Genomic DNA, 25654 nt, shown 5'->3' on the forward strand with positions numbered 1-25654 from the left:
CACTTTAATCCACTGGCAGAACACTGTAGATACACAGAATTATCAAACAAGGGGCTGAACTCTCAGAGATGGGCAGGCTAATCTGCTAATAGTAGAGAGCTGCACGTGTGTGTGTTGGTTTGTGGGCCTGTGCGTGTGTGTGCATGCACACATGTTTTTTTTTACAGAGGTAACAGAAATACATCGACACAATAGCTTCACACGGCGCGGTAGTGAACATCCTCACATGCTTTATCAGTTTTTACTTTGACTTTATGGAGTAGAGTGGGTATGGGCGATAAGATACTGTTAATACCAGTCTCTACTTTTTCAGTGTTTTAAGGAAAGTAGAATAGATAACTCTTTCATACAATTGAGTTTTTACATTAAAACAGTAACATTTCTTTTTTTGTTTCTTTGCTGTAACACTTTTCTAACCTGAAATAACAATTTGAATAGATTGAATAACAGGGAAAATATTTAACATTCATTTAAAGGGAAGTGTATGTTCAAGTAAACGTCAGTATGTGTTAAAGTCTTAAAATACATTTAATTACATTATTATGGGGGAAAAATGCCTTATTTGGAGAGGGAACCGAAATGACAAACAGTTTACCTGTCAGACATATTTTGTTGACAAACAACTTCCCTAATTTAAGGCAGTATGTATTATGTTTCACCCAACTAGAAGTGGCATGATAGGGCTACTTTCAACAGAACATGTGTCCAAGTCACTAGAAGCATTACTTGCTGGTGAGATATTTAAAAGCGAACGCTGTTTAGAAAAAGGGGGATTTGTGAGGATTAACTGAACATGTGCAAGCAGGAAAGAAAATGTGAAATGACTCTTATGTGACATGGTGCGATCTGATATCTCAGTGCTGGTGCCCAAGCCAGCAGACATAGTTTGTTTGGAGAGCATCATGGGTAATGTAGTTGTTTTCTATGTGCATTTTCAGAAGAGAATGCTGAGGACGGTGAGAGACCTCCTCGCTCTTCCTCCAGGCCTGGACACAACCTCACTGACCGAGACTTGACTGACAGCAGGAGAACTGACCGTAAGTGCACACAGATACTGTTCACACACACACACACACACACACACACACACACACACATAAAAACACATATGAACCGTAAGCTTCCCTTCTTTTCTAATTCATCTCTCTCTGGCCTTCAGATAAGGTTCTAACATGTGTGTGTGTACCATGTGAATGCTGCTGACTAGCCTCCATGTGACCTGCTTTAATCGTTTCCATCTGACAGAAAGAGAAAAAGAGAAAGAGAGAGACAGGGAGAGAGTGGGAAAGAAGGAGAGAGAAGAAACGGCGAGAAAAAGAGAGGGATAAATTGAGTGTTGGGGATATTACCAGGCAATGTCCAGGCCTCAGATTATTTTTTAATCAAATCAGTTTGCGTGCTTGTAATTTATAAGCGCATTGCATTAATCTTTTCTCGTTCTTGTGCCCTCTCAGATGACATATTAATTTTTCATAAGCGCAGGATTAGATGCGGGGGGGGGGTTGTGTATATGTTTTTCTAATATTGCACTGCATCCTTGCAACCCTTAAATTATTTATTTTTTTCCTGCACCCTCCCTTCATTTTTCTTTCTCTCCTATTTTTCCCTGTCTCAATCCATCCCTTAATTGTTGTCCAATCTGTGACCCTATCACCAGGCATTACCTACGATGGAAAAAGAGCACAAGCTCGAAGGAAATGTTTATCCGTTTGTAAGAATAGCAATGTTGTAAGCAGGGAGGGGCAACAATCTGTACAAGACGGCTTGGGGTTTTTGTTATTTTGGGCGAGGTAGGGAACACATGATGCCTCCGCTGCGAGGCTGTGGTCGGGATAGCCCTGGCTTTGTTAGATTTGATTTACCCAAATAAGAATTCATATGGCCTTTTTATGTATGAGATGGAAATCCATGGCTGGGGATGAATATTGCATGGGGTCTCACTCTCCTTTTTTTTCTGTCATTGCATGGGGTTCTCTCTTCCTCATTCGTTCTCCCTCTTTTCTCTTACCCCACTCACCTTCCAACTTCCACCCTCGATCCATTTCAAACTCCCCACCTCCTCTTCCTAGCATGCCATACCTAGCTCCATAATGTGAGGCTCAATGAGGCAGAAGGAGAGCTGAGTGAGGCTGGGGCCTATTAGTTTAGCTAGTCATCTATCTTTCAGCTCTATCTCTCTGACAGGCCTGTCTGACGGACTGGCGGGGAACCACCATCCATGCATTTACCGCCGCATATTACCGCCAGCGTCATTTAACACCAACGCACACATGCAAAAAAAGTGTCCAGGTCCCTCCTACTTTAATGCGTGCTTACGTATGTGTGTGTATCCCCATGTGTAGTGTATCAGATGTCAGGAATCTATTTAATAAAGCAGAACAGTATGCCTTTTTATTTGGTGAATAATTTGTTCGAGGAATCGCCTTGGGGTCAGCTGCAAGTTTGGCTAGGAAGCCAGATGTAATATTGCTCGTGGGTTTGGAGTGTTTTATTTTGCATTTGGATTAAAGGAGGTTTAAGAAAGTCAAATGCCAGAAAATGCAAAAGGGAGCCTGGTGTGTCAGCGTGTTGTTATGCTAGGGTTATCATCAGACAGGGCCTTGTTTTTCTCTTTTTCCAGCTTAAAGTAGTACGATTTAGCATCTCCATCCTCAGCCACAAATCTCTGGCGAGCTTGAAATGTTCAGATCTGTGCACGTGTGTATGTGTGTCCGTATGGAGATCTCCAGGGAGGGGATTACAGTGTGACCAAGTGAGCAGTGTGTTTGCGCACTTCATCTCCGAGACCAAGATCCTTTAAACAAAGAGGGGCCGATACAGAGAGGGGAAGAGAGAGGCAGAGATATAGGGGGGAAGGGCAAGGAAAGACAGGAAGTGCTTTTTTTCCCCTTGCTTCATTTACATTGTCTTTTATAATCCCATGTCACTTTAGATTAATTGTAATCCATGTTATTTTTCCATGCAAATGCCCTGATGTGGATTACTTCCAGATAGCTTTGTGCTGTGCGTGTAGATTGTGCATGTTGCCACCATGGCTCAGGGGCCCACTTCTTATAAATAACCAACTAAACAAAGGTCCCCGGCATAGAAATGAGCCTGTCAGGCAGCCTAAGGAAATTACAGATCTCTCTACCTGCCTCAAATTAGCAAAGAAATTACTCATTGTTCCTGCAGTCAAATGTTATGTATTAATATCGTGTACAATTTGGAATTGTGCAGATAAAGGGGGAGACAAAATGTAATCTCATGCAAACAAGATCAGATGTAAAATATTCCAATATCAGCTTGTTCAAATTATTTCTTTCTTATTTGCATGCATCTTGCAAATTTGCCCAACTTGAGATGGGAGCTGTGCTCATTTTCTGTCCCTCTAAGATGCAATTAAAATACATTAAATATATTAGCATGTTTAATTGCGAGCCTGCAGCAATTCTTTTGTGCATGTACGGATTGTGTGTTTTCTGTGTAATGACAGCTTGTTGAACGTCTCAGAAGATTTGTCAAATGTGACGAGGCCATGCTCATATGTATCTGTCATTAGAACACAAGCTGGAGATGGAAGAGAAAGGAGGGCTAGTCATTAAAAAAAAAAAAATCACAAACTATAAGACAGCTGCTGTTTAGCAGCCTTTCTCTTCCTCTCCCTCTCTATCTGACTGTGTCTCTCACGCTCTACATCTCACTCCTTCCCAGTCGCTCTATACCTCCCTCCGGCTAGATCTGGGCCTGCTGAGTGCTTCAGTGGGAGTCTGGGGTTCAGAGTGTGTTGCTGTAATGTTATCAGGTGACCGGGGGTCAGCCTAATGCGTAACCTTAGAGCAGTAGGCCAGTAAATCATGCTGGCCGCCCTCCCTGGCCTGTTTTGGCCAACTCTCCCTCCTAGATTTACTACTCCGTAACCTTAGCCAGTCTGCCAGGGCTCAGGACAGCTAAATTGAATACTAAATTCAAGCTGCCGCCACCCAGCCTGCTCCTTTTTAATTGACAGCCTTTCCCCCCCCCCCCCCCCCCCCCCCCCACTCTGCTGTTTGTGGGCTTTTTTTATTTTCTTGAAACGAAATGTCAGGAGTGGAATCTAATTGTTTTTCAGCTTGTAAAATAAAGAAAAAAGAGAGAAAAAAAATTGCAATAGGTATGGTTTGATTGTTTTGAAAGCCCGCTCCAAAATGTAGTTTATTTCTTATAAAGTCCTAGTTGGAGAGATATAAGGATCCAGTGATATGCTTGTTTGTGTGAAAATCTCATTTGCTTGGTTGAGTTTGCACAAAATGCCTCACCCCTTCTGACACAAAAGGGGAGATTCTAAAATAGATCCATGTGAAAAGCATTTGCTATGATGGTATTGCCGGTCGTCCTGCCTTTCGAGGAACAATTTGGGAGAGAAATATCCTGAGGTATTTCGAGCTATGGGCTGCTCTGTCCCTCTCTATCATTTTTCCTGTTCTTTCCTCTGTTTCGCTACATCCATCTGGCTCTCCCTCCATCGCTCTGTACTTCTCTGCATTTCAGCGCACACTTGCATGTATGTACGTGTGTGTGTGTATACGCAGCTCCCTAAACACCATTGACAGTTGCAAATAAAGATGGGTGGCGAGTGCGCTGCTCTCTCCCCCTGCAATGCAAAAGGGGTTGAGTGTCATAAATCACCTTTTGATTTATCCAATCAAGCAAGGTCCTGCTGCTTGCAGACATTTGTCATTGGTGGAGGTGGAGGGGATGTCAGGTTTATTCTGCCCCTCCGCTTCACTGGGCTGCAGCTGGTGGAGCCCACCTAAAGATGAAGGGATGGAGGGAAGGTGGGAAGGGAGGGGAAAGAACAGGGAGAAGGAAAGAGGACAGTCATTACGTGTGGGGTGCAGACTCAGAGACAAAGGAAAATGAGAGGAGAGTCTCCTGCTCTCTCCCATTATTACTCTGTAAATGTTTTAGCACGACTGAGGGCAAAAATATGAAGCTGCAAACACTATAGGCAGAGGCGTATTTTCATTTTCCCATCAATTTATAGATAGTGTTTGGATTGTGCCAGCTGATATGTGGTCTGCTATTATTTGTGTTACAGGTGATTATATCCTTGGAGGACACTCCAATTTCAATGCAATTCTAAGGCTCGAAAAAACTTTATTATTCCCATTAGCAGGGCTTGCCATTTAAAGCTCCTAAGTGGCCATAGAGATAACTGCTCTCTCAACATTCAAGGTTAACCAACTGATTTTCTCCATGCGAGTGTCACAAGTGTTGATGAAAGCACAAGGTCGAAGACGAATTTAAACTAGAAGGACAGATGTTTATGTTGCACATGCTCGCACACTCACACACACACACACACACACACACACACACACACACACACACACACACACACACACACACACACTCTCTCTACACCAACATACATTTACATTCAATATGACAGTAATCAATGGTGATCTGTAGGCTCTTTCCCCCGCCGCATTGTAAATGTGTTTGCAGCCCCTTGTCTGACAATCGCCTCATCTCCTTTTGCAGGCATGTCATTTAGTTGCAAATTGACTGGAAGAAGGAGGCAAAAATTGAAAGTTGAAATTAGAAATGGTGATAATAAAGATGCGTGGTGGGGCGGAAGCTCTGGAACCGTCAGGCGATATGACGGGTGCTACCATGATGGACCAATCTGACCAAATGGAGTGTCAGAGGCCTGTCATGAAGCACATAATACACACACATACATGCACATAGACACAAACACAAACACAAGCCCTGCAGGGACCACCACAAGCAGTGGAAGACAGGATTACCTTGCTATTCTGAGCTGCAGAGCAATTCTCGGATGTTCTTGGAAATTCACATTGTGCCCTTGTGTTTTTTTTCTCCTCTCTCTCTCTCTTTCACCCTTTCTTCCTCCCTCCCTCTCTTGTCACTTTCCTTGACAAGCCAATATTTCAGGCTTCAGATATAGGGGATTACAAATAAAATAAGTGGAACGCCTACTTAATGCAACAGAATTAAAATGCATGAACGGACCGGAGGAATTGATATGCGCCCAATACAAACATGAGCCACAGAATAATATGAAATACAAAATGTGTTTTTTTTCAACCCCCTCTCCATGTATCAGTGCTTTGATTTCCCTTTTTTCCATTTGTGCATCTAGCGTGAAGCGTTGATTCGCAAGAGTGAGGCTCACATATTGCCTTGAGTGACCAGACGAGGGAGGGGATGGGGTTGTGTGTGTGTGTGTGGGGGGGGGGTTGATGGCTTAGAGAAAGAAGGGGGGGAGGAAGAGAGCAGGGGGGGGGGGGGGGGGTTGCGGGTTGCTGTTGCTGTGTCTTTGTGTTGTGCCGAGCGGGTAAATTGTACTGGCAGAGTATACCAGGGCCTGCATGGCTTGTATCTCAGGATGAGGCTAATGAAAGATTTATCAGTGGCTGCAGCATTTACCAAATACAACCAGAGGCTGATCTCTCCACATTGAGCCCTGCTGTTAACGTCACACACGCTTACACGCACACATACGAATAGACACACACAAGTAGCGCCGCGACTGTACCACCAGCCGTGACCAAGCCCCAAAAACGTAGCATCTTGTACAGACAGAGAAGTTGTTGAGGCAGCTGGGGAAATGTATATGAACTAATGAAGTGTATAATATTACCATAACATTTAATGTATGTCGTGCTGTGATAATGAGCCTGCCCGAGTTCTCCCCATTTCACGTGTCCTCAGGGCAGAAACACATCAGTTTATATGAATGTGAATAATTCAGTCCATGATTGTGTCCTTGCTTATGTTGTCTTGGTGTCAAATACATATATTTTTTTAAATCATCACCTATGTCCTAATGAATATTAATTTGTGTTGATCTTATTTACCATTATGTTTACTGATAGTCATTTGACCACTTTGTGATCTAACCCAGCAACAAAATGTCAGTCATTTCAATTCATTCAATCGATTTTGTCAGTTTTATATTATTTTAGTCTTATATTATTGTAGTATATTACTTGATATGTTGGAGATTAATATTCACATTTCTCATACAGTATGTGTGATCTATGGGATACTATACATAAATGAGACAGGGCTGTTACTCTCGTTCAACTCTTATGTTAAATATGTCATTCTGCTCCAGAACTTATTCTTCAAAGCTCCGTTTGAAAAAGAAATCTATTGTTTAGCCAACAGTCATTTTGATATTTGGCAGCTTTGCTGTATTTTCAGATTAGTATTGTCATTTGTGGTGCTTTATATTCTGACTCTGTACCTCCTTTCTCTCCAGGAATGAATGCTACATCCAAAGAGGTTACCGGACCGAATTCTGTGGTTAAACATTCCCTCCTGCCAGATCGACAAACCGAAATTCCGCCCAAAAGGCCAAAGTCTGCTGAGGGGAAGACCTCTGCCAGTGAGCAGGTAAAGGTTTGTAGAATATAAAAAGGAAACTGCCAGTTGTACTCCAATAGCAACACTCTTAAAAATATGACTGGTATAGTTCCAAGCAATTTAAAAGGAGGGCCAACCATGGACCTTAAACTGTTTTCACCTTTCCAAAGAAAACACATCTGAACGTCATTGAGCTTTGTGTGCATGTAGATTTAGATTGGATATCTGGCAATTCATATTCCAAATAAATTGGTAAATGTTGTGGTACAGAAAGCTAATTGTTAATGAGACTGCTTCTGCTTCACAAGCACTAATGAAATCTAACCTTTGCTGTCACTGTGGGATAAACGAATGGGAAGATACTTATGAACTGTAAGAAGCAGAAATGCTAAGCTAAGCATTTAGGAATTGTTGGCGCCAGCTTTCTATCAAAGGGTTAAACGCAGGCCACCATTCCCCTCCCTGACAGAGCTTTTTAGCATCAAGCACAGTAGGCAAGTCTTTGTGTTCTTAAGTGGACTACCTGCACTAGCCTTAGGCCTCCCTCCCTGCTTCACCCACCCCTTTTTGCATCTCTTTAAATTATATGTGTTTTTAAATTAGATTATGAAGTATTAGCTTGTCTGGTTCTGGGCCCTGCAAGGAGGGAGGACTTAGTCATTTCAGAAATGGATTCTATTAAGACAGGTGGTGGGGAGGCTGCTATGTTCAGAGTACTCCCTGTAATGAGGGCAAGGCGTAGCTTGGGCGAGTACACACCTTTGTCATCTGTAATACTGATTAGAAATTCTGGCCAATCGTGGTTTGGGCTAATAAAATTACATGAGTTGAGAGACTTAAGTGAATTAAATGAAACATGGTTGAGCTACAATTTCTGCGTTACGGTGGACATGAGGGTTGGTTGAAAGAGGTAAATGTGGTGGGATGAGTTTAGTGGGCAGTGAAGAACAGGCAAGCCCTGTAAGAATTCAACAGTACAGGAGGACATGTGTCTTGTGTGTCTCCATTCTTGTTTGTTTTTAAAAAGTTATGGCTGACGTCTTTAGTGAGGCACACGGTGGACAGCCAGCTATGCTAATGGCTCTGTTGTGTAAGAATGTTACCCAATAAGGAGTACATCTTGTGCAAAAAGTAATTCCTGCTGTCAGATTCATTTTCCATTGTACAGAATGTTCATTTTCTCCACTCCCAATCAGTTACTTATGATACCGTCTTGTTTTTTTTAGATTCAGCAGTGTCCATATTGCAACTACAGCAGTAAAGATGCCAACCGTATGCAGCTCCATGTGATGTCCCAGCATTCCATGCAGCCAGTGATTCGCTGCCCGCTGTGCCAGGATGTCCTGAGCAACAAAATTCACCTGCAGCTGCATCTGACCCACCTTCACAGTGTGGCTCCCGACTGTGTGGAAAAGCTGATTATGACTGTATGTAGAAGTAATGATTATAAATATTTGTGTTTGTGTGTTTGACTTTGTGCGTGTCAGCGAAAATGTGTTTTTGCTAATTGTTTTAAAAAGTAAAATAGTATTCCAAAGTCACTTAATATGTTTGTGAAGTGTTTGTAGACATCTAGGAAATGTGTCTTTTACTTTTGTAGTACACCTCTTGAGAAGTGAACATGCATGAAGAATGTCCAGTCCTCCCTCTTGTTTCTTGTGCAGTATAGGACTTACTGCAATATTCACATCAATACATTAAATGTATTCCTTTAGATACTGCCATAACCTTGATTGTTGTCCACTGAGGAGAGCAAATTCTATTTTTAAAATAACATTTGTTATAAAGGCAAGAAGAAAATTGAAACACTTCCTTAACATTTGCAAATATTGGAGATAGAATCAACCATCTTATATCATTATTTGCAAATATATATAACAATGAAGATATTTCTTTGGTCTTGATAGGTTGTCGGACCTGACACAGCAACACCAAATAATATAATGCATCCCCAAACTGGACAAGACAAAGGTCCGTCTTTAATGGATTCCTCTACCTCTCTTACTGATGGGTCAGGGAAATCTCAAGGTGAGCAGAATTTGGTTCTTAGATTGTTTTTTTTCTGTCATTAATATGTTGACCTAGTGATAATAAAATGTAACTTCCATATACAAATGTATGCATGTATAATTATCAGGTTTAGTTGTTTGTCACTTCTAAGAAAAATATGATAAGTAGGTGATGCAGTGTATTGTACTTCAAATTGCATTTTCTACTTTTAGGAAACATCTCAAAGGATGAGCTAACCAGTCAAGACAAGAATGAATTGGATCTGCAGGGTGAGGAACTCAAGCCCCCTAAGGAAGCTGCAGAGGCTCCAGGCTGGAAGAGAGCCAGTGGATTAGGACATGATAGCAAGTCTCCTGATACCATACAGGACCATCTCAGTGAGCTCCAAAGGCTCCAGCAGCAACAACCACAGCTCTCAGTATCTGATCGTCATGTCTACAAATATCGTTGCAACCATTGCAGCCTGGCCTTCAAGACAATGCAGAAGCTTCAGATACATTCCCAGTACCATGCCATCAGAGCAGCCACTATGTGCAGCCTTTGCCAGCGCAGCTTCAGGACATTCCTGGCCCTCAGGAAGCATTTGGAAAATGGGCACCCTGAACTTAGTGAAGCTGAGGTGCAGCAACTCATCGGAAATCTGCCACTGAATGGAGATATCACTGAGAGTGAGGCCAGGGCCTTGGAGGAAGCTCAGGCCTTTGAACATGACTTGGACAAAGATGATGAAATGGACCAGGAAGAGAAACCCAGTCCTACCGGAAGTGACAGTAGCTCTCTGCTAGATGACATGGGAGCAGAACCAAAACGGACCCTACCATTCAGAAAAGGGCCCAACTTTACAATGGAGAAATTTTTGGATCCTTCTCGGCCTTACAAGTGCACAGTATGTAAGGAGTCCTTCACTCAGAAGAACATCCTACTAGTCCACTATAATTCAGTCTCTCATCTGCATAAGTTGAAGAAGGTTCTTCAAGAGGCGTCAAGCCCAGTTCCACAAGAGACAAGCAACAGCATTGATAACAAACCATTCAAATGCAATATTTGCAATGTTGCCTATAGCCAAAGCTCAACCCTTGAAATTCATATGAGGTCAGTGCTCCACCAGACCAAAGCCAGAACAGCCAAAACTGAAATGAGCAGCAGCAGTATCACAAGCACCAGTGGTCCAGTGCCTGCAAAAAGCCCTGCCCCAAGCACACAGGGGAACAGCAGCAACTCAGACACTGCTAGAAGTGGAACTCCTTCTGCTAACAAAGAAAACATTGTGGAACCCAAAGAAGCTAACAGCAGCAACAACACAAAACCAACAACAACTACTGACCAGGTTTCAGCACAGGCAAGCAGCCACCTGTCAGCGCAGTCCTCAGTCCAATTACAACTGCAGCTTCAACATGAACTCCAACAACAGGCTGCCTTCTTCCAGCCTCAGTTTCTTAATCCAGCTTTCTTCCCCCATTTTCCAATGACACCAGAAGCACTGCTGCAATTTCAACAGCCACAGTTCCTTTTCCCCTTCTACATCCCAGGAGCTGAGTTCAATCTTGGTCCAGAACTTGCGCTGCACTCAGCAGCGGCTTTTGGAATGCCAGGCCTTACTGGATCATTCCTAGAGGACTTGAAGCAGCAGATGCAACAGCAACACCAGCTGCAGCAGGTTCAGGCCCAGCAACAGGCTCAGCAGCAACAACAGCAGCAGCAAGCCTCTCAGACACAGTTTCAAATTCAGCAACAGAAACACCAGCAGTTGCAGAACCACAAATCCAAAATGGAGTCCAGCAATGTATCTGTTTCAGAAATTCAGATGACAAGAGAGGCAGAGGACCAACTAGAAAAACAAGAAAACAGAGCAAAGATGGAAAATGCAGGTGATGCATTAAGTGATGGAGGAAAAGACCCTAGAAAATCTAAGTTCCCAGAGCCATTGATTCCTCCTCCACGGATTGTGTCAGGAGCAAGGGGCAATGCAGCCAAAGCACTATTAGAGAACTTTGGATTTGAGCTGGTCATTCAATACAATGAAAACCGACAAAAAAACCAAAGGAAAAACAAAGATGGTGTTGAACAAGTGGAAATGAACACTGATAAGCTTGAGTGTGGGATGTGTGGTAAACTCTTCTCCAATATGCTTATTCTCAAAAGCCACCAGGAACATGTGCACAGTCACTTTTTCCCATATGTGGAGCTGGAAAAGTTTGCCCAGCAGTACAGAGAGGCCTACGACAAACTCTATCCAATAAACCCTGCTTCACCTGAGACTCCACCACCACCGCCACCACCACCTCCTCCCCCGCCACCTCCTATTCCATCTCCAGTGACGGCTAATCAGCCTCCCTCTACATCAATGACCAAGCCCCAAACCCCAGTACCCTCACCAGCCTCTGTCCCCAATATGGTCCCACACCAACCGTCTCACCAGACACCACCACCCCAGCCACCACCCCCTCCTCCCCCACCTACTGCCCCTGCTGCACCTCCCCAAGTGCAGCTCCCTGTTCCCATGGATTTGCCCATGTTTTCACCTCTAATGATGCAGTCTCTCCAGCACCCAGGCCTGCCCCATCAGCTTGCCCTCCAGTTGCCCACTATGGACTCTCTTTCCTCAGACCTTACACAGCTCTGCCAGCAACAATTAGGTCTTGATCCAAACTTCCTCCGCCAATCCCAGTTTAAGCGACCACGCACCCGTATCACAGATGACCAGCTTAAGATCCTTCGTGCTAACTTTGATATCAATAATTCCCCCAATGAAGAGCAAATTCAGGAGATGTCAGAGAAGTCTTGCTTGCCCCAAAAAGTCATAAAGCACTGGTTCCGAAACACTCTCTTCAAAGAAAGGCAGCGGAGTAAAGACTCTCCCTACAATTTTAGTATTCCTCCAATTACTACATTGGAAGATATTCAAATGGAGCCCCCGCTCAGTGCACATGAATACTACAGAACTGAATCAGCCTTCAACAAGAGGTCATCCAGGACCAGATTCACTGATTACCAGTTAAGGGTACTTCAAGATTTCTTTGACACTAATGCCTATCCAAAGGATGATGAGATTGAGCAACTTTCCACTGTGCTCAATCTGCCTTCCCGTGTCATTGTAGTGTGGTTCCAGAATGCCCGGCAGAAAGCTCGCAAGACCTATGAAAACCAGGCTGATTCTAAAGATAATGAGAAAAAAGAGCTGACCAATGAACGATACATCAGAACAGGCAACATGCAGTACCAGTGTAAAAAGTGCAACATTGTGTTCCCACGCATTTTTGACCTCATCACTCACCAGAAAAAACTGTGTTATAAGGATGAAGATGAGGAAGGTAGTGAGGAACCCTATGATGATTACCTAGATAGTGGTGAGCAAGATCCAGCTAAGACTACCCAAGTACCTTTTGAGCAACCTAAACAGTCCAATAGAACTGCCAGCAGTTCTGGCTCAAGCTCCCCTGTGCTGGCCTCTCCACGTGCCAGCATGGGGAAAACTTCCCCCAAACCAGACATTTCCCCTGAAACTGAACCTAAACAAACTGAGACTGCATCATCACCTGTGATTAAGTCACTACCAGAACCAAGACCATCAAAGGCTTGCACACCTCAGCCACCTCCTCAGAAAGCTCCTCAGCCACAAATGTCAAGACCCCATTCCCAGCCACAGGCAGCTGCAGTGCCCTCAAGTCCACTCTCCCTGGCCATTTCCTCACTGACAAACAACCTCCCTCACCAGATGCTTCAGTACCAGTGTGACCAGTGTAAGATTGCATTCCCCACTGTCGAGCTATGGCAGGAGCATCAGCACATGCATTTCTTGGCTGCCCAAAACCAATTCCTTCACTCTCAGTTCCTCGAAAGACCCATTGATATGCCCTATATGATATTTGACCCAAATAACCCCCTAATGGCTAGCCAGCTGTTATCTGGAGGCCTCTCCCAAATCCCCTCTCAGGGTAGCTCTGGTTTGACCTCTGCTGCAGGCTCTGGGGCAATGAAGAGAAAACTGGATGACAAGGACGAAAGTGTTAACGATAAAGACGGTGGAAACAGTAGTGAAGAGCAGCACAGAGATAAACGTTTGAGAACCACCATTACACCAGAACAACTGGAGGTTCTCTATGACAAATACCTACTTGACTCCAACCCAACAAGGAAGATGTTGGACCACATTGCACGAGAGGTCGGCTTGAAAAAGAGAGTTGTGCAAGTTTGGTTCCAAAACACCCGTGCAAGAGAGAGAAAGGGGCAGTTTAGGGCTATAGGGCCCTCCCAATCCCACAAGAAATGTCCCTTTTGCAGAGCACTGTTCAAGGCTAAATCTGCTCTCGACAGCCACATACGATCCAGACACTGGCATGACGCTAAGCAGGCAGGCTTTAGCTTGCCACCAAGTCCAATGATGAATCAAGACAACGAAAGAGGTGAAAGCCCAAATAAGTATAATTTCTTTGACTACCCACAGCTGCCTACCAAGACTGAGCCAAATGAGTATGAGCTGCCCACTGCATCCTCAACTCCAGTCAAACCATCTGAGGTACAATTAAAAAACTTCTTCAGCCCTTCATCCTTAAAAGCTGAAAACTGTGATGAAACTGAAGGGCCTACTATTAATTCAGCAGAAGTCTCATCTTATGATTGCAGTAGGATGGACTTTGATGAGACATCCTCTATTAATACAGCCATCAGCGATGCTACAACTGGAGATGAGGGCAATAACAATGAGGTTGAGAGCCTCACAGCCAATGGAGGGGACAAGCTGAGTGACAAATGTGGCCTAGCACCAAATTCTGATGGTGGGAATGAAAGGTTCCAATACAGCATGGTGAGCCCTGCCCTCAGCTTCTCTGGAAAGGACTATGACTCTTACTATGATGATATGGATGAATTCTATGACAGAAGTGAATCATCGAGTATGGCTGATCCCAGTTCCCCTAGTCCCTTTGGGGCAGGTAACCCCTTCAGCAAGTCCGGGAAAGGCAGCAATGCCGGGGATAGGCCAGGACACAAACGATTCAGGACCCAGATGAGTAACCTGCAACTTAAAGTTCTCAAAGCCTGTTTTAGTGACTACCGCACTCCTACAATGCAAGAGTGTGAGATGCTAGGCAACGAGATTGGACTCCCCAAGCGTGTTGTCCAGGTGTGGTTCCAGAATGCCCGTGCTAAAGAAAAGAAATTCAAGATTAACATTGGAAAGCCATTCATGATAAGTCAAAGCTCACCAGACGGGCCCAGGCCTCACTGTACTTTGTGTGGTATAAAGTACACCCCCCGGATGTCTGTCCGAGACCACATCTTTTCCAAACAGCACATTGCGAAAGTGCAAGAAACCCTGGGAAACCAGGTAGATAGAGAAAAGGACTACCTAGCACCAACCACTGTCCGTCAACTGATGGCCCAGCAAGAGCTGGACCGAATGAGGAAAGCTGGTGATGGATTCAGCCTGCCTGGCCAGCAGCAACAGACTGCAGTGGACAACAATAATGCACTTCATGGCCTCAGTCTACCCTCAGGCTACCCAGGGTTGTCTGGCCTTCCGCCAGTGTTACTTCCTGGAGTCAATGGGCCATCATCACTTCCTGTTTTCCCACCCAACACACCTGGTGAGTTAGTATGACGAACAGTTTTTAAAAAAAAGTAAAAAACACTAGAAGCTTTATGAACTGAGCTTTATCATGCACTATTTTATTATACTATTCTACTGTTTATTCTGTATCACAGTGGTGTTGGTCAAAAAGTCTTATTTTTAAAAACTATTTTAAAATGAAAAATGGTGGGAGTTAGTGCATGCATTGTCATCATCACAGTTGAACTGCTAATTGATAATTCAGAGATTTTTACAACAAATGTATCTATATCATGGCTTTTGTTTGTGTTGTTTGTTTTCCCCCTTATTGTAGGTTTGGTATATTTATATTATAATACATATTGGCAGATTTTAAATTATCTTAAAGCGCATGTGACAGTTTTGATCCATAACAAAATCTTAACAAGAGCGATAAAGTCTCAGCCAGTGACAAGCATCTTTCGCTTGTCATACAAACTAATTTCCAAAGTGATTTGGGGTTGAATATTTAAATATTAAATATTTCCATATTTATATACCACTGTATTTCAGCTTTAGCGTCTCCCGGTGCTGGCATGCTTGGGTTCCCTACACCAGCCACCCCCTCTCCTGCCATGTCTCTCAGCACTACCCCAACCAAGACTCTTCTGCAGACTCCTCCTCCTCCACCTCCTCTTCCTCCTCCTGTTCCCTCCACACCTTTGGCAGCAGTAAATCATACAGAGCAGCAAGGTAAAGATTCAGAGAGAGACAGCAGCAAGAAACCAGGAGACAAGCCACCGCAGATGAAGGTAAAGGACAGAGAGAACGTGAGCGGCTCACGCCCTGAGACCCCCAGCATGGCCAAGAAAAGGGAGAAACCAGCTCCAGGGAAAGCAGGAAGTGAGACTCAACTAGACGCCACACAGCTTCAGGCACTTCAGAATGCTCTTGCCTCAAGTGATCCCAGCTCTTTCTTCGGGGGGCAGTTCTTGCCCTACTTTCTACCTGGATTTCCCAACTGCTTCTCTCCCCAGCTATCTAGAGGGGTCCAAACAGGGGGCTACTTCCCACCACTGTGTGGAATGGAGAACCTGTTTCCATATGGCCCAGCAGCAGTCCCACAAGCTGCCATGGCCGCTGGTCTCTCCCAGACCGCCATCCTGCAGCAGTACCAGCAGTACCAGCAGTCCCTCCAGGATTCACTGCAGAAGCAACAACAACAACAGCAGAAACAACTTGAGCAACAACAGAGACAACAACAGAAGCAGCAACAGAAATCATCCCATGTGAAGACACCCCAGAGCATACAGAGCACCACCACCAACTCTTTCAAACCAAAAGAAGCTATAAACGCTAAGGATAAAACCAACAAAGGCTCTTCAAAAGAAAGCACAAAAGAAGAACCGAAAACAGATACCAAAAGTACCATGGATTTTCCAGACGCTTTTATTGTACCGTCCGTCAAGCATGAGTTTATATGCAGGAAGTGCCAGATGATTTTTGCTGACGAAGATTCTGTGGTGCGTCATCAGAAGTCCTTCTGTTACTTAGGACATCCTTTTACTGACCCGCAAGAGACAGTGCTTCGAAAGGCAGTGAGCAACTACACTTGTGTTGCCTGCAATGTGGTTGTTAACGGGAATGAAGCACTTGGCCAACACCTTCAGTCGAGCTTGCACAAAGAGAAAACAATCAAACAAGCAATGAGAAATGCCAAAGAGCATACTAGATTATTACCTCACTCTGTCTGCTCCCCTACTCCTAACACCACATCTACCTCGCAGTCTGCAGCTTCTTCTAATAACACCTTTCCTCATCTCTCTCACTTGTCCATGAAGTCCTGGCCAAATGTCCTGTTCCAGGCCGCCACAGCCCGGAAAGCTGCTTCCTCCTCCCCGTCTGCCTCTCCTCCTCCCCCCCTCTCCTCACCTTCAACGGTTACCTCAACTTCCTGCAGCACCTCAGGGGTTCCAACCTCACTACCCACCGAGAGTTGTTCAGATGAGTCTGACAATGAGCTAAGCCAGAAGCTGGATGACTTAGATAACGCGTTGGAAGTCAAGGCTAAGTCGGCCTCTGGCCTAGACGCGAGCTTCAGTAGTATCAGAATGGATATGTTCAGTGTGTAGGAGTGACAAAAGGATCCCTTGCTTAAAGAAAAAATAAGACTTTTTAAACTGCAGTTCCAAAGTTTCTCTAAACCCAAAAAATTACAGTACCAAATGATTGACTCAGGATTGTTTTTCCCATATTGATATGCTGGCAAGATATTGATTGATTTTTGTTGTGGACAGAACTGTTGCAGATGCTTGACTGAGCTTATATTGTATACAAAAACATGGAGTAGGAAAAAAAATCCCACAGGCTCCCTTGGGGGGGCTTGTTTCAAGCCAAAAACTCTCACGATAGCAAATTGCACCTCAGCTGGATTGTTTTCCAAATGCTAGCATGTACTGTATGGGATGACGATCCAGAACCCTCAAAGAGAATCTCTCTTAGTTTAGATAGGTGTAATTCAGTAGCTTTAAATTCTCAGGTCAGAACATAACATTTCTCATTTGTTAAAGCAGCAACAAGCCTGGGTACACTTGGCTTATAACCAAAACATGTCAAGCTTTATCGGACGCATTTCCTTGATGTGTATAGAGTACCAAGAGACACTATTACTGTTACAGTGGACGATGTGCATATCCTTTTAGTTTTGCCCTACAAAGACAGTATGGTTTTGCCACTGAGGGAATTTAGAATGGTGAAGTAAATGTGTATGATGCCCCTGTGTTTGCCAGTTTGTATTACAACAAGCTGTATCTATTTCCCGCCCCCTTTTTTCTTGTAGTATATACTAATCTGTGCCAACTCTTACCTTCTCACTTTTACCTCTGCTCACCCCCTTTTCTGAAGAGGTAATAACTCTAGTTTTGATAGACTCTCGGATTATGTGAATATAACATTTTTCATTTGTGAATTGCTGTACTGTTACGGTACTTGCTTGTGTCTGGACTATAGTGCACTTATTTTGTTTTTATTTGTCTTTTTATTATTTGAGTAGGCCATTTGTTAATTTAATAGATTTTTTTTCTGTTTGTATGTTTGTGTTTTAATTATTATTTGTGTCCATTGCAGCAGCATATTGGTCCATATTTGTTACAGGATTGATGCCTAACAATCTAGAGACCTATTTAACAATTGGTGCATCCATGAAAGCAGTACTGTATACTTGAAACTGTTAAGGTACAAGTTGGTCACAATGTTAAAAAAAAAGGTATGATCATTTGCTTTTCATTTGCAAATATGCTGCTTTAAATGGGGGACAACAGCATTTTTGTTGTATAATACAAACATGTTCATGTACTTGTAGGACTTAAAACAGTGTTACACCTATACGCAGCCATTTAGTGCATAGGTTGACGTCCTCCCAACAATTCTCTGGGCACTTCTGATGATCTACAGTTAAAGTCAACGTTTGAATTTTTCCACATTTAGTGATATCAACATTGCAAAGTATTACCTTACAAAGTTTTGCTGCTACTGTGTAATGTTATTTTGCTTGCCATCAATTCTCTCAACTTTCTACCAGACGAAATACTGGTCCATTAATTGCTTTGCTTTGCTATTTTTATTTTATATTATTTTCTTATTTTGCTGTGGAACTAAGAATGTGAAAGCTGTCAAAGGGTGTTCAATTTTTTACGAATCACTTTCTAGTTTGGTAATTGAAACCAATGTGATTCATTCCAAAGTAACAGAAGGCTATTTGTATGAAAGATAAAGGCTTGTGAACAAAGAAAGCTAAGCTGTTGTACATATTCATAGTTGGCTGTGCATGGTACAAATTTATTAATATGAAGAAATGCAAAAATGTATTGCTTTTGGTATTTCCTATTCTGAGATGAGCAAGTAGCATGTAATGCAACTGTTTGACAGGTTAAATCAAATCATGCTTAGTTATTGTTTCAAACAATGAAATCCAGTAACATTTCCTCTTCTGTTTTATTATTGTAAAGGTGGGGGTTTTTTTCAAAGTTGTAAAGCAAACTTTCAGTTTTTCATTTTCTGCGTGAGCTTTTTAATTGTCATTATTTGGATTTTTAGTATTTTAACATTTACTTTAATCCTGAAGACACTTTTCGATTGTGTTTCACAAGAGACATCCTGGCCTCCCAAGGTGCAATTCTGCCATTGTACAAACATGAGCGACTGTCCTGATTCCAAAGGCTTTCACAACTCTGGCTTTTTGCCTTTCCCCACTCTGTGGCTCAGCATTATACGACTGAACTGTCAGCTAGCATCATGTGCTAAGATGTTAGCATCAGACAGGACGCTTTCCACACCAAGGACTGGTAAAAGCTAACAAACCAACAAAATGGATGGTCCAACAATATAACTGTACATAGATATTGCAACTGCACAGCAGCCAAAAAGAAAAAAAAGAACTTTAAAAAAAAAAAAAAATGGATGGATTGTGTCATGTTTATGGGGACAGCCTTCAAAAGGTTGAAATTGGAATTGTTCTTCTGGATGTCAAAGGGATTTTCATGGCGCAATCATATCCTACACAATATGTACTCTTCAACATCTGGGTTACATAGGAAATGCACCCTGAGGTTTTAATAAGAAGAAGCCCCTATGGCTAAAACTTTAAATAAACTAAACCAAAAATGTTATTGATGTTTTATATATAGAGAGTAGTCGCATTAGTTTTTGTTACTGTACTGTTTGAGGTCTCAACTGTACCGTATCACGGTAATAACATGGTTTTGAAACCTTTTTTTTATTTTGTCACAGACCTGTTGTCATAGTTGAAATGACGTTTATTGTAGATGGTATTTGAACAACTTCTGGAAATAGTTCATCAAGTATGTTTGTTGCTCATTGTTGTGATACATTAAAAACTGTATCTGCAAACCAGTTTGGTCTCATCTAATATTCTTTATTTCATTTTCACTCCTACATGTTCTAATCATGTTGTCATGAAGTTGATTCTTTGGCAATTGACTGGTAATTTGACAGCATTTTAGCATACACAAATGTTTTAACGAGTACAATGTAAATGCTTCATTAGTGCAATGCAATTGTTTTTAAATGGAGTTTCCTAATTACACTTTAAATTGTGGCACGTCTTTTCCCAAAACGTTCACTATGTCATACATTGAACAAAATATGTATTGCATCAACATCCCTCTGATAATTGTCATTCCAGTCACTGACAGACTCAAATTCCAAATCATATATTGGGTATTTCCTATCATTATGCTATTTGTGGTAATCTGACTCTAAGCAGATGCAGGGGATTATGTTTGGAAGTGTCTGCTAATCTGGATCTGATCAAGTGCAACTCTAGAACCCTTCCATTTAAAGGGAAATGTCCACAATAATAAATCACGCCCACGGATAAACAGACGTGCAGCCACAACAGAAAGCAGAGGACATCTGTTTTTTTAATCTTAGATTGGTGATCCTCTATGTATTTATATATATATACATGGATGGAAAGACAGAAATTGTGTTTTTTGCTGCAGACTATGTACTGCTTTTAAAATTATATTAAGAAGCAAAATACACGTCAGTATGAGACAGTCGGGTGACATTTTACATTTGAGGTCAATAGATGCTGTCACATTAAAAATTGCACCTGAGGAAAACCTCAACACAATACATCACACCCTGCCAGCCAGACGTGTCCGCCACCAGTGTCATGGTCACGGAGAAAGCCGACATTCACAAGTCGTTAAATCCACCTAATGAAATTTCACAAGGGCAGCAAAAATTAAGGGGAAGATGAGGATCTTTTCACTCTGGCAGAATCGGTTGTGGCCTTTATTGTTTCGCTTAACACACTTCAGTGTGCAGTGAAACGGCCGCGACATGTAAAAGCCTCAAAAACTGCTTCCCCCCGCCCCCTTCTGACTTCACCCCTCGCCCTTGACGAATGTGTTCGGCTCACAGGGTGCAACTGTTCTGCTGAATGGCCCTTTCCTGTTTTGCCCACCCTTTAAGCGCAGGCGGTTGCCGAGGTAGGGCTCCCCCACCATATTATGGGATTGAATTGCATTTGACCTTTGTGGAGAACAATGGCTGAAGGCCTTTCATTTTTCTGGCCTTCACAGCTCCTAGAAGACGGACCTCTTTACTCTGCGTTTTCACTGTGGTCTGCCAGTAATTCACAAGCAGGATGACAGGGTGATCTATGCACAGTAAATGTGTGTGTGTGTGTGTGTGTGTGTGTGTTTGCGTACACCCAAGGGTGTACACAAGTCTATTGTTCGCTAGTTCTGACTCGTATCTCCTGGAATTGCTGTTTATAGGTCAAACTAAATATAAAGCCTTAAAAAAAGAACCCTTTTGATGTGACTGTATTTTGGTGGGGGCACCCAATCTTGCAACCTAACTGCACTGTCTCTGAATAAAAAGGCCCTCTGAAGAGAGTAGTTCATAGTAGTTCAGACACAGCTTTGCCAAAGAGGCCACAACAGTGAGCAGTCTTGCCCTGAATGCACGATAAAAGGTTTACTGTAAATTTTAAATGGCGTTTTCTGCAACCCATACATCACTCATGACCATTGGGTTCCACCCTCACTGCACAGTGCACCCTTCTAGCCACAGCTTTCCAGATGATACAGTACAGAGGCTGCGGTTCAGGCAGATCTGCCTTTGAATAGCCTGCAGCCAATGGATTTTCTCTGGATAATACAATGTTTGGGACAGAGAGGCAGGGATTAGTCCAGACGGATACATCCACCACCCCCCACATGCCCAATCTAATTAGACTGGAATCAGTTTAAGATGAAAGCAAGCCCTAGCATCACCGCACTAAATACTGGAATTAGTATTCCCCGCATGGGAATTTAATGACGGAGACTGAAAATCCAATCACATTCACTCCCAGTTTAGCCCCGCATGCATTGGGCCTGGACAATGACGAAATGAAAGAACAACAATGATTTGTCTGTCAATAGATATTGACCAACATCACATCTGAGGGCACTTGTGTATTGGCGTTACTATGTTGTCATCATTTAACGAAGATAAACAGCTTATAATCAGATATTTAGTCTGTTTCTGATATAAACCTTTGTCACATTCTGACTCTTCTCGGAGCAATAACATAAATAAATCAAAACAGAAACTAAGGAAGACATAGCATGCGTAAGGACAAGCACACCCATAATCTTTCTTACTTTGTTCCTGTTTATTTACAATTTGTTGATATATTAGTTCATCTATGGAATTTATATCAACAGTAATTAACACATATTCATTGCCACTATGTTGTGTTTTTAGCCCAACCAAAAAAGTTAACAGGGATCGGTGAAGTTAGTTGTTAATCAGCTCTTACATCAAAGCCCTGATTGCTGTGTAGATGAATTGAAACTGTCAAATTATTGATATCAGGCCGACGGCATCGGACCCGTTTTAGTTTCTATTATTTTACAGACTTTGAGCCCACATTCGCTGATAAAACAGCACATTTTGAAGCACATATTCACATGAAACATTCTTACAGTCTCTTGACTTTATCTTGCCCTTATTATTATTATTTCTCAACCTAAGTATATGCCATCAAGGGAACTCTATTTTAAAACCACTAAAATGCAAGCCATATTTCAGCTTCAGGTTGGTGATTAACGGCACAGACCGGAAATAACTCCAGCACCTGTGTTCCATCCAGCCGCACAATATCTCCTACACCTGCGATTCATCCACCGAAGCGTTACACCTGAGAAATCAGGAAACCATTGTCCCCCGTGCACAAATACTCAACATGAAATCTTATTATTTATTGCTGGCTGTTTTTGGGGGTATGCACCAAAGCAGAACCTGTTGTTTTTCTGCTAACAGGTGTAATGCAACTTTTCGACTCATCCAACAACTGATTCTGCAAAACTTTTCGACTTTTTTCCACTCCAGGAGGAAATTCAGTGTGCTTTTTAAGTAAATGATGAGATAAATATTGTTTGTGCAGTTGGCAGCACTGCATCAGTGGGGAAGAGGACGCAGCAATAGGCAACAAAAGGCACAACTCTTGTAGTGAGGCATCCTTTAAGATGGGGAGTAAACATTAACTGCGTTTTCCGTGGATTTACTCACAAACATACACATGAAAAAGGCAATCTAATCTTTTTTGACTTTATGTTTTTCTTTTGGCCTGCTTTTCGTGTTTGCTGCCGCAATATCTACTTTTTGAGGTACAAAAGGATGGAGGCAGGAGTATACCTGTGTTATCATTGCATTGTTGATGAAGGATACAGTCACTGCTGGCATTTCTACAAGACACACAGCCAACTAACACGTATATTAAAGTGATAGAGAAGGCGGAGGAGGTGTGAGGGAGAAAGAGAGGCAGGCCCTAGAGGAAAAGAAAAAAAGACGCAGACAGACAGGCCAACAGGCTGACAGAGACGGAGGTTCACGGATGGAGAGAAACAGAGAAAGAAAGAAAGAAAGAAAGCAGGTGATATAGACAGCAAAATGAGCAAGTGATACAAGTGAAGTGAGAGTGAGAGCAGGAGAGAAAGAAAAGGAGGGGCAACCTGAGAGAAATCAAACATGGGCTCCGTGCAACAGAGGTACGTCGGCAAACGAGCATGTTATGGCAGCCCGCTGGGACTTCCCCAGCAGATCGTTTGTGCTGTTTCTCAATCTGTTCTGAGGAGCGGCACAGCCCCACATGGGGACGTGTGAAGGCGTCAAGATGGGATTGCTTAAGACAGATGAAACAAGGTGTTTTTTTGATGCCATCTGGAGCGGACAAAAGCCTGATTTCCTGTTTTGCCTGTGACACAAAGGGTGCTATGTAGTTTGCAGAACGGTTCAAGGCTTTTTGTTGTCAGGGCTGTAAATAACGAAACAAATGAGAGGTGAAGTTACAGAGGCTCTGGATCCACATGCCAGAAACTGAAAAATACATTCTCTCTTGTTTTTGGCATATCTCTAACAAACAATCAATATTACAGTTCTATCATCACTTTCTTACATATTTCCCTTCAGTATGACAACAGTATGTAAAGTGGATATCCTGGCATTCACCCATTTAGCCACAGCCACAGTTTTCTTTGCATTCGCTGGGCCCCTGAAACAAAAACCACAGCAACAGAGATCAAAGTGTCAAGCTTGGTAATATTGCTTTACATTTTAAAGGGCGTTGAGCAGCCGGGCTAAGGTTTTTACAAGGCGCGCCGAGTCGTTGGGGAAATAAGGGAGCGATGGAGGAGGGAATGAAGGAATTTTAGGGGGTGATGGGATATGTCTCACTCTTTGTTCACGTACACATACACGCACACTCTCAAACTGAAATCATACCATGTGCAGCGGAAGAGCAGGCGGTGAGGAAATAGAAGCTAAATATAAAGTGACACGCCGCATTCCCCAGGTCATTCACAGGCCCTGCACCAAATCACACTGCTCCACAACTCGTCGTTTATCACACACACAAGCCCGAGTCTCACAGAGTCAATGATAAAAGCAGCCAAATAAGTATGCCTTGTCATTTATAGAATCACTGATGAAGGGATGAGGAGATGCACTGACAACAAATTGGTTCACTCGTACAGTCGTCTTTGTGTATCAACTCAGCATCCTGGCAGGGACATTTGTAACAAAAAGCTTTTTTAATGTTTAAATGAAGATTTTAATGAGGCCATGTATTGCTTTTCCTTTTGGAGTCTTTAAGAGCCCTCTAAATCATTAAAACTTGCCTCGTCTTTGATTGCAAGGTCATTTGAAGGAATAAGGCAGCCGTAAGTGGCCCTCGGACCAAAAGTGGCCTACATGCCAAAGACCGCAAATGAATAAAGCCTCATGCTTTTTAATTTGCATTCATCTCTAAAAACACAGACGAGCCATCTCAAAGTTATAATAGGCCGAGATGGCAGTTGGAGCCCCTCTAGTCATTAGTAGCAATGCAGCTCCTCTGAAATGAAGGCCTTTCTCATCTTGTTTTAACTTCAGCCTATTACTACAAAGACACATTATCCTGCTGTCCATTGCCTGTTTGTCTGCATACAATATTTCCGTCCGGCTATGTCTGTGCGTGCCCCCATGTGTTCACGTGAATTGCATGAATTCACCTTCCTTTGCCTGCCCATGAGCATGAACACATGCAACACGGCGATTTCAGCAGACACATGCACGAAAACAAAAGATGCTAGAAACGACATGCATTGTTTGTTTAATCACATGTTGTGAGATGACTCTGTAATTATGTTGTCATCTGCCCGCTTCGACGTGCCAGAACTGGGCCGCCACAGCATGCCTTGCCGCTCGCTCATAATTCCACACTTTTAATGGTTAAAAGTGACATTTCTTTTTTTCTTCCATTCTCATCTTTATTCCTTTTTTTTTTTTAAATCACAAACACCACTGTGTAGAGGCTTGTCAGGCCTCATGTGTCAACTCTTAGTGCATATGAGTAGGGCAACAGATGAACGTTTTTTTTTACGTACCGTATTGAACTGATGAGACAGCAAATAACAGTGTGTCCTATCAAACACTGCAATGTGGGACTTTCTTATTCACTTTTATTCCCCCCACCCTTCCTTTTCAATTTTACCTCATGCTTCCTTCTCTTCTCTGTTCAATTTCCTCTGTCTTTATCTTTCTCTAGTCGGTGTATGTGTGTCTTTCTCTCTTTTCCCCATTTCTCTCTCTTTCTCTCTCTCTATGCGAGGATAGGTGGTGTGTGTCTGTGAAAAAAAACTGAACATCTCCAGTGAAATTGGTTTTCTGTGGAGAAACTGATGGATCACTCTGTGTTCC

The 25654-nt window shown here is 42.8% G+C and overlaps 1 protein-coding gene across 1 annotated transcript in view; it reads left to right on the forward strand.

Annotated features, from left to right (window-relative positions):
- Positions 1 to 19807, forward strand: part of zfhx4 (zinc finger homeobox 4) — a gene marked incomplete at its 5' end in the record, with an annotated part of 58696 nt that extends 38889 nt beyond the window's left edge. The window contains 6 exons of the mRNA XM_079292266.1: positions 939 to 1037; positions 7256 to 7389; positions 8586 to 8786; positions 9267 to 9387; positions 9582 to 14954; positions 15470 to 19807. Coding sequence (XP_079148392.1) covers positions 939 to 1037; positions 7256 to 7389; positions 8586 to 8786; positions 9267 to 9387; positions 9582 to 14954; positions 15470 to 17028 — 7487 coding nt within the window. The 3' untranslated portion in view covers positions 17029 to 19807. The remainder of the gene's footprint in view (positions 1 to 938; positions 1038 to 7255; positions 7390 to 8585; positions 8787 to 9266; positions 9388 to 9581; positions 14955 to 15469) is intronic.
- Positions 19808 to 25654: the final 5847 nt, after the last annotated feature.

Source organism: Melanostigma gelatinosum (assembly GCF_949748355.1).
Source record: "Melanostigma gelatinosum genome assembly, chromosome: 20".
In the NCBI taxonomy this organism is placed as follows: domain Eukaryota; kingdom Metazoa; phylum Chordata; class Actinopteri; order Perciformes; family Zoarcidae; genus Melanostigma; species Melanostigma gelatinosum.